This window comes from Ailuropoda melanoleuca, chromosome 6 (genome assembly GCF_002007445.2).
Source record: "Ailuropoda melanoleuca isolate Jingjing chromosome 6, ASM200744v2, whole genome shotgun sequence".
Classification (NCBI taxonomy): Eukaryota; Metazoa; Chordata; class Mammalia; order Carnivora; family Ursidae; genus Ailuropoda; species Ailuropoda melanoleuca.
In genome coordinates this window covers 95,433,754-95,442,802 of record NC_048223.1, presented here as the reverse complement: position 1 = coordinate 95,442,802, position 9,049 = coordinate 95,433,754, and the positions used below count along the sequence as shown (strand labels likewise).

The following is a 9,049-nucleotide window of genomic DNA, read 5'->3' as shown; positions in this document are numbered from 1 at the left end:
ATTTCTGCTCTAATCTTGGTCAACTCCTTCCTTGTCAGTGGGTTAGGCCTGTCCCTCTGTTGCTGTTCCAGTTTCTTGAGGTGAGAATATAGAAACTGCATTTTAGATTTTTCTATTCTTTTGAGTGAGGCTTGGATGGCTATGTATTTCCCCCTTAGGACTGCCTTTGCAGTATCCCATAGGTTTTGGACCGTTGTGTATTCATTCTCGTTGGTCTCCATAAATTGTTTAATTTGTTTTTTGATTTCCTGGTTTATCGAGTCATTCTTGAGCAGGATGGTTCTTAGCCTCCAAGTGTTTGAGTTTCTTCCAGGTTTTTCCTTGTGGTTGAGTTCCAATTTCAGAGCGTTGTGGTCTGAGAATATGCAGGGGATAATTTCAATCTTTTGGTATTGGCTGAGACCTGTTTTGTGTCCCAGAGCATGATCTATTCTTGAGAATGTTCCATGGGCATTTGAATAGAATGAGTATTCTTTGGTTCTGGGGTGTAGTGTTCTATATATATCTATGAGGTCCAACTCGTCGAGTATGGCATTCAAAGCCTTTGATTCTTTGCTTAGTTTTTGCCAGGGTGTTCTGTCTATTTCTGATAGTGGGGTGTTGAGGTCCCCTACTATTACTGTGTTCTTATCTATATGTCTCTTTATTTTGGTTAAGAGTTGGCTTGTGTATCTTGCTGCTCCCCTGTTGGGGGCATATATATTAATAATTGTCATATCCACTTGTTGAATACTTCCTTTAAGAATAATATAGTGCCCTTCTGTATCTCTCTCTATGGCCTCTAGTTTAAAATCCAGTCTATCTGATATGAGAATTGCTACTCCAGCTTTCTTTTGAGGTCCATTTGCGTGGAAGATGGTACTCCATCCCCTTACTCTAAGTCTGAATGCATCTTTGGGTTCAAAATGAGTCTCTTGTAGACAGCAAATGGATGGGTCATGTCTTTTTATCCAATCTGCAACCCTGTGGCGTTTTATGGGAGAGTTTAAGCCATTTAGATTGATAGAGATTATTGACAGATATGATTTTAATGATGCCATTTCTCTTTAAAGTCTTTGTATCGGTTGTGACTTGCTGCTCTGTATCACTCTTGGGGCCTTTTTACCTTTATAGAGCCCCCCTTAATATCTCCTGTAGGGCTGGTTTCGTGGTTACGAAATTGGTTAATGATTGGCGATTTTGGAACGTCTTTATTTCTCCATCAATTCTGAATGACAGCTTTGCTGGATAAAGGATCCTTGGCTGCATGTTTTTCTCTGAAAGAGCTTTAAAAATGCCCCCCCAAGCCTTTCTCTCATTCCAGGTCTCTGTAGACAGGTCTGACGTAATCCTGATACCTTTGCCTTGGTACGTGAGAAATTTCTTTGCCCTGGCCGCTTTCAATACTGTATCCTTGGATCTAATATTTGCGAATTGCACTATGACATGCCGTGGCGTAGGTTTGTCCTGGTTGAGCTTGGATGGGGTCCTCTCTGCCTCTTGGACACGAATGCTTGTTTCCCTTGCTAGATTAGGGAAGTTTTCAGCTACAATTTGTTCAAATATCTCTTCTAGACCTCTGTTTTTCTCCACCCCTTCAGGGATGCCGATGATTCTGACATTGGATCGTTTCATAGAGTCAGTAATCTCCCGTAATCTACATTCGTGGGCGTGGATTTTTTTAAGACCAGCTTCTATTTTCGTTTTTTCTTCTACTAACCCATCCTCCAATTCGCTAACGCGTTCCTCTGCCTCGGTGACCCTGGCCGTCAGAGCCTCTAGTTTTGACTGCATTTGGCTCATAGAATTTTTAATTTCTGCCAGATTCGCTCTCATTTCCGCCCTTAGAGATTCTATATTCTCATTAACATTTTTGTTAATACTTTTTTCAAGTCTACACATCATCTTGACCATTGTTACTCTGAATTCCATTTCTGATAATTTGGTTATATCCATATCCATTAGTTCTGTGGCAGAGGCCACAGACTCATTGTCTTTTCTTTGCTGGGGGGGATATCTCCTTCTCGTCATTCTGATGAGGAGAGGTTGCGGGGTTGTCCAGAACCCAAGTTATTGACCGGGACCCAGGCCGTGCGCCCTTGTTTTATAGGGATCTTAGGGATGTGGGCTTCTTGATTTTTCAGCCTGCCTTCTGGGGGAGGGGCCCGCTGCGCCGATACTCAGGCAACCCTGTTTGGGTAGAGTCTCCGTGTCCCCTGCGAGGGGGGATGGGAATGGGCACACTGTGAGCCGTTATTTCCAGGCTTTTGTTCTCTGGCAGTTTGCTGTGCCTCTTCTGAGAGTCAGAGCAGCAGCGGCCGAATCTCAGCCTCTGTCTCAGAACAGAGGGATCGCGGACCATTCTCCATTGATGTTCTGGCCACTTTAACTCTGTTTCTGTTGGTGCTGCTCAACCCTGCAGCATCCCGGGATGTGCACCCCACACCCGGCGTCCCAGCCCTCACTTCAGGGCCGGTGAGTCTCTGTCCTTTGTGTTTCCAACACCGCCAGCCACCAGCTGCCCCCGGAGCTCCCGGTCTCAGTCTGGTTCCAGTGAGCACACCGGAGCTCCGGCCTTCAGTCTGGTGGCGCGCGCTCCCGGCTCATGGTCCCAGTCTGTTTTCTCGCAGGTGCCGGTCCGCGAGTCCGCCCACTCCCCCGTGCAGGTGGCTACCGCTTCCCCGCGCCCGAACGCGGCGGCTCCCTCCCCCTCCCGTTTATCTTCCGATATCTGTGCGCGGTTTCACAGCTCCCCGCTTTGTACCTCAATACCCAGCACTGGAGATGTTCATTTGTAGAGATCCAGATGTATCTTCCTGCGTCTCAGGCTGATTCCGTGGGTGTTCAGGATGGTCTGGTACCTATCCAACTCGACTCAGGGGACTGGCTGAAAAAGGGGTCCCCTACTCCTCTGCCATCTTAACGCCTCCTTTTTTTTTTTTTTTTAAGAAGAAAGAATTATCTCCCAACTTTCTAACTGTTCGTCAGAGAGCTCTTTTGCTCTATCCTTAGGAACTTAGGATATCCTAGTTGTTTATATTTCTTCAAAGGTGGATAATATAAAGCCTGAAAGATTTTATTGCTCTGATAAGTAAGTCTTGAAGGACTATTAGTGGCCTGAGGCTCAAACGCCAAGGTCCTGACTGGCTGGTGTTTGTGTTTCAGGCTATATCGTCTTCAGCGGGCCGCGTCGAGCCAATGGCATACAGGGCTTACGATTCATCATCCAGTCAGAAAAGCCACCTCACTACCTAGAGAGCAGAGTGGAAGCTTTCCTAATCACCATGGAGAAGTCCATAGAGGACATGACAGAAGAGGCTTTTCAAAAACACATTCAAGCTTTAGCCATCCGTCGACTAGACAAACCAAAGAAACTATCCGCAGAGTGTGCTAAATACTGGGGGGAAATCATCTCTCAGCAATACAATTTTGACAGAGGTAAGGCGAAATTAGGGCCCCGACATTTATGGCTTATAGGTTTCACGTTTGAGGACACGGAGGCCATTGTACAAAATGGTACCCGTCTGGTAGGTGATGTTCCGGGCTACTTTGGTGGGGGTGTGGAGTGCATCACTTCTAAAGAACCATTTTTTTATGTAGTTACAGTTTTTATTAGAGACTTTATCTTTGTTTTCTCCTCTAAACTAGAGCTGGCTCTACCTGTATCTCATAGTAATGCAGTAATAATAAATCTGATTTCACTTTTTTGTGTTCAGTTAGTGTGCCCCTGAGGCGCAGAGCACAGATATGTAGATGTCTGTTTCCCCGCAACACTAAAAAAAGAAAAAGGAAAATGTGCAGATTGAACTCTCCTGAGAATAAGTGCTGCCCTGAGGCACAGGGGTTTAAACATTTGCCTGCAGGGATCTCGGAAAATGTGTCAGTGCCTTTACATTTGGGACAGCTGTGCTCCCTGCAGTCTCCTGCTCATGGGCTTCCTTCTATAGCAGAGATGAACAGCGTGGGCCGCTAAGCTGCACTGGAAGTTGGGGTTGGTTGTGTTCTCATTCTGACAGCAGCAAGCTGACGGTCTTGGTCAAGACGCCTTTTGGGGGGCCTCTGTTTCCTGTATTTTAGCCATTGGTAATAGTACCTACATTTCTTGACCATTGCCATGCGGGTAACATCATGTTACTGTCATTCATCATTTTACTCAGTTCTCACGACAGCCCCTTTAAGTAGTTATGAACCTCAGTTTCGAGATGAGGAAACAGGCTCAGAAAGATTGACATGACTAGCTGCAGATCCAGTAACTCCTCAGTAGAGAGCCAGGATATCTTCTTAACTCTTCATTTGATATTTATCCCCTTGCCACTTGGTGATCACGTAAAAACAGGGATACCGAAGAGCACTGGAGTGAAGTATATTGTCATTTAATGTAGCATTCTGGGCTACTTGAGATGGAAATACTAGTAAATTATTGTTTGATTGCTTTTTCAGACAATACAGAAGTTGCATATTTAAAGACACTTACCAAGGAAGATATCATCAAATTCTACAAGGTAGGCTGAACTTACATGTTTAGGTTTTGACTCATAAGCAAATATTTGTGCCGTGTCGTATGTTACTGCTTTGAACCTACTGCCCTGCTTAGAGCTGCGGCCTCGGTCAGCTCGCCTTCTCAAGGGTTCTACCTGTGAAGCCTGTGTGGCTTCTGAATGAAGACCTGGGGCACTAGAACTTCTAAACCTCCGTTTCCTTATTGACAAAATAGAGATTAATAGGAGTATTAATTGAAATGAGGTACATGAAGTGATTGGCACTTAGCATTTAATAAATGGTCTCTGTTGCTGTTACTTCTTCAGTAGTAATTCTCAGCCTCAGAGTTTTTTAAATGTTTTAATCAGAATGCTTTAAAGCGGAATATGTTTTCCTCGTTGATATAAGTTTTAGTTGTGTTTATTTATTGCTTCAGACTGTTTGCTTTGTGAAGGTAGCTATCTGTTCCCAGTGGCTTATGAGAAAGGGTGATCATTTTCAGCTCTTTTTCGTTTCTAAGGCATTCATTTAAGGCAGTATTAGTTGTGGGTGTTTAAAAAGAGTGATGTCCTATTAATATAACTTGCTCTAGTGTTTCCATAAGCAATGAGGATTTTTTTTCTTTCCCTCCACAAATTCTATTCATTTGAAATTACAAGTAGTACCTAATTATTGAATTTGTAAGACTGGCAGTTATAAGACTGAGTCTTTCTTGTCTTAAAAAATCAGAGTTTTATTACCAAGCTTAAGCTAAGTCTACAACATCGTTTCCCTAGCTGTGTTCCATGGTAAGCTAGTGTTCCACAAGATATTAGTAGGGGCACCTACAAAAAAGGGTTTCATGACCATGTAAGTTTGGGAAAGACTATACTCTTTATTCTTGTTTTTGGAGAATCAGCAGTGTGTTATGTTAGCATTTTAAAAGTTCTAAGAAACCCCATAGTAAAGATTTCTTTAGCCTAGCATTTAATTTTGACTAACAGAACTTTTTTTTTTTTAATGATTTTATTTATTTATTTATTTTTTTTGGAGAGTGTGTATGAGCAGGAGGAGGGGCAGAGGGAGAGAGAGAGAATCCCAAGCAGACTGAGCACAGAGTCCAACACAGCTCGATCTTACAACTCTGAGATCATGACCTGAGCCGAAACCCGAGTCGGATGCTTAACCGAAAAAAAAAAGATTCATGATGAATCACTTTAGGAAGTTTTGTTAGGGGGCACCTGGGTGGCTCAGTCATTTAGCGCCTGCCTTCGGCTTAGGTCGTGTTCCCGAGGTCCTGGGATCGAGCCCCAAGTGAGGCTCCCCGCTCAGGCGGAAGCCTGCTTCTCCCTCTCCCTCTGCCTGTACTCCCCCAGCTTGTGTTCTCTCTCTATCAAATCAATAAATAAAAACCTTTAAAAAAAAAAAAAAGTTTCATTAGTCAGGAGCGCCTGTGTGGCTCAGTCGATTAAGTGTCTGACTCTCGGGTTTCAGCTCAGGTCATGATCTCAGGGTCCTGGGATGGAGCTCCACATTGGGCTCCCTGCTCAGCAGAGAGTCTCCTTCTCCCTCTGCCTCTCCCCCTGGTCATGCTCTTTTCTCTCTCTCTCTCTCTCTCTCTCTCTCAGATAAATAGATAAATAAAATCTTTTTTTTTAAAGATTTTATTAATTTGACAGAGAGAGAGACAGCCAGCGAGAGAGGGAACACAAGCAGGGGGAGTGGGAGAGGAAGAAGCAGGCTCCCAGCGGAGGAGCCTGATTGCGGGGCTCAATCCCAGAATGCTGGGATCACACCCTGAGCCAAAGGCAGACGCCCAACGACTGAGCCCCCCAGATGCCCCAGATAAATAGATAAATAAAATCTTAAAAAAAGAGAGAAAGAAAGGAAAGGGGAAAGGAAAGAAAGAAGGAAGGAAAGAAAGGGAAGGAAAGAAAGGGAGGAAGGAAGGGAGGCAATGAGGGAAAGGAAAGGAAAGGGGAAAGGGAAGAAAGATGGAGATTGTCCAAAGTTGGTTGGGAAATTAAGACTAGTCTGAAACTGAAGAGGGAGTTACACTCTATTGATAAAGGTTGATAAGAGGGCAGTGAAGGTTTGGGTGAAAAGGGATTGTGAATAGATCTTTGGAAGCAAACTTTACTCAAGAAACAGTCTGAAACGATCTCAGATGAGGTACTGTGTGTTACTGGAGGCAAACCTGGGCTGAGCTTCTAAAAGAGGCTGGAAGGGCCAGCGCAGGCCTGTGGGCCATCCTGCCAGCTAGAGGGAGCCACGGTCACATTTGTTGTGCAACATCATCAGGGTTTCCACTGCAGCTGCACAGGACCAGGCTTATAATAACTGCTCCATAAACAGTTATTTAGCTGATTTGGCTTTGTCGGTGATCTCTCCCTCTGAGGGTATGCTCAAGGGAAGCTTCATCACAGCTTGTGTTTTCCCTTTGGAAAAGCATATAATGGTCCAGCATTAAGGAAAAGTTCAAGAGACACTTTCCCATAGGATCTACCAACTCACCAGTCCTGGTGTTCATGGTATGACCTAGGGAAGTCCTTCATAGCAGCCTAGTGGAGTGGAGAGAACTAGCTTGCTTCTCTCATACCATCATTGTGAGCTGTGTGACTTCAGCAAGTCGTCCTACCTCCCTGTGTCTCATAGTCTGTGTCTCTAAAATCAGACCATTGTGACACTTAGCTTACAGAGAATCAAGTGTGCTGATGCAGGAGAGTGCCTGAGGCAAGGTGGGACTCGACAAATGTTCGTTGTCTTTCTCTTTTGGTAGATGAGGAACCGTGGTAGTGCCCTGGTGCAGAATCCAAGAAGGTTCTTAGAGGAGCAGGTTGTGCTCGTCCCTTGACTAAGCTCTGGCCATTGCCTCTGTAGTCACTAAAGATCACCAGGGTGTAGCCCTGTGTCACACCCCGATGAGTACTAGGCTAGGCTTTCAGTCCCAGCCCAGGTACTTATTAACTGTAGGAGTTTGAATACATCACTTAATCTCCGTGGACTCCATTTTCTCATTTGTAAAATGGGGTTAATAATAATTCTTGCCTACCTTACCTAATCTTTGTAGAGTTTAAAGGAAATACTCAAGTGAGGGGAAACATCTCTCTCTTTCTCACTATGTGAGAGCTGATTCTTCATATTCGTAAAAGAGTACTTCACTTTAAGTTCCTTAGTGGGCCAGAAGGGTGACCCTGCTCTTCTTTCTCCCCAGGAAATGTTGGCAGTAGATGCCCCAAGGAGACATAAGGTATCAGTCCATGTTCTTGCCAGAGAAATGGATTCTTGTAAGTATTGAATACTGACTTTTTTTTAAAGTATAGTTTAAGGCACATGATGGTTGTCCCTTGCCATAGGCACATCCCTTAATAGAGCACCAGAGAGTAAAGAGGTAGAGAAGGGGACGAACTGGAGGCAGGGTCTGCTCTATCAAAGCAAAAATAAGGGGCAGAGGGAAATGTGGCCGTGAAGGAGAGAGCCAGCATTAGGTGGCACAATGCCAAGCTGGTCACAACTTTTCAAGAAAACACAACTAGTTACTGGTAGGACATCTTTGGAGAAGCTATGTGGGACCACTGCATGCAGTTTATCTGTTCAGTCCTTCCCATCTTCTGTCTCTGAGTTGCCAAGGTTTACCCCACAACCATTAGCTCCCCAGGCCTTCTGGGTTGTTTTACTGGATCCTTTCTGGTGGTCACACCCTCAGGGTCCAGTGAGGCCAGGCATGGGCACCAAAGTTGCTGTGGGCAAGGCTTTATAGCCACAGTAACATCATGAACCATCACTGGGGACCGCTGGGATAGGAGGTAGGACCAGCAGTCGATGTCTGGGGAGCAGGCAGCCTGAGAGGACGTGGGCCTGGTACAGTTTCTTAATGAGCCAAGTCTGGTTTCAATTTTTTTTTTTTTAAGTTGCTCTTGTATGCTGGTATTATTAAGTAACTTTCATTTTCTTTTAGGTCCTGTGGTTGGAGAGTTCCCATGTCAAAATGATATAAATTTGTCACAAGCACCAGCCTTGCCACAAGTAAGAAATGCAAATGTCATCTTAGATTGCATGGTTAGAGGACTTCCTACTTGGAAGGAGCTTGTTCATCAGGACACATAAGACTCGAGGTTTCAGGTCATCAGGTGTTTGAGCCCCTGCTTTACATTCCCCGTAAAGGCCAGGTCACCATTCTGACAGCTCCCAGGGGTCATGCCTTTGTCATCTGTGGAAAGACTCGGCCTCTGACCTTGTTTGCCTTTGCTTCTAGTTGAACAGTTATGTTGCTCTGCAGCGAGTTATCTCCAGCCATGTCTGTACCTAGCCCCTTCCATGGTGCCAGCATATTCGAATCATCTGGAAAGGTTGGCACTTACTGGCAGTGTGACCAGGCCCTTGCCGAGTAGGCACAGCAGCCCCTGCCTCGTGCTGGAGACTTGTGTGCTAGCTCTGTGTCCTAGCCCTTGCATGCCCAGAGGAAAGCCAAGGGTCTTCTTTCTGGCCCTGGGTCCCACTCAGACACTCCCCATAGGTTTGCATAGACCCTCCAGCTCTGCTGATCCAGGAAGATCAGATCGTAATGTGTGGGGCAGAAACTAGTGTGTATGTTTAAAAAAAAAAAAAAAAA

The 9,049-nt window shown here is 45.0% G+C and overlaps 1 protein-coding gene across 6 annotated transcripts in view; it reads left to right on the top strand.

The window, feature by feature from the left end:
* The window catches only part of IDE (insulin degrading enzyme), a 110,317-nt gene that overhangs the window by 98,881 nt on the left and 2,387 nt on the right, over positions 1–9,049 (top strand). For all 6 annotated transcript variants that reach the window (XM_019796278.2, XM_002916104.4, XM_034662960.1 and 3 more), the window contains 4 exons: positions 3,145–3,417; positions 4,420–4,481; positions 7,652–7,724; positions 8,396–8,463. In XM_019796278.2, coding sequence (XP_019651837.1) covers positions 3,145–3,417; positions 4,420–4,481; positions 7,652–7,724; positions 8,396–8,463 — 476 coding nt within the window. The remainder of the gene's footprint in view (positions 1–3,144; positions 3,418–4,419; positions 4,482–7,651; positions 7,725–8,395; positions 8,464–9,049) is intronic.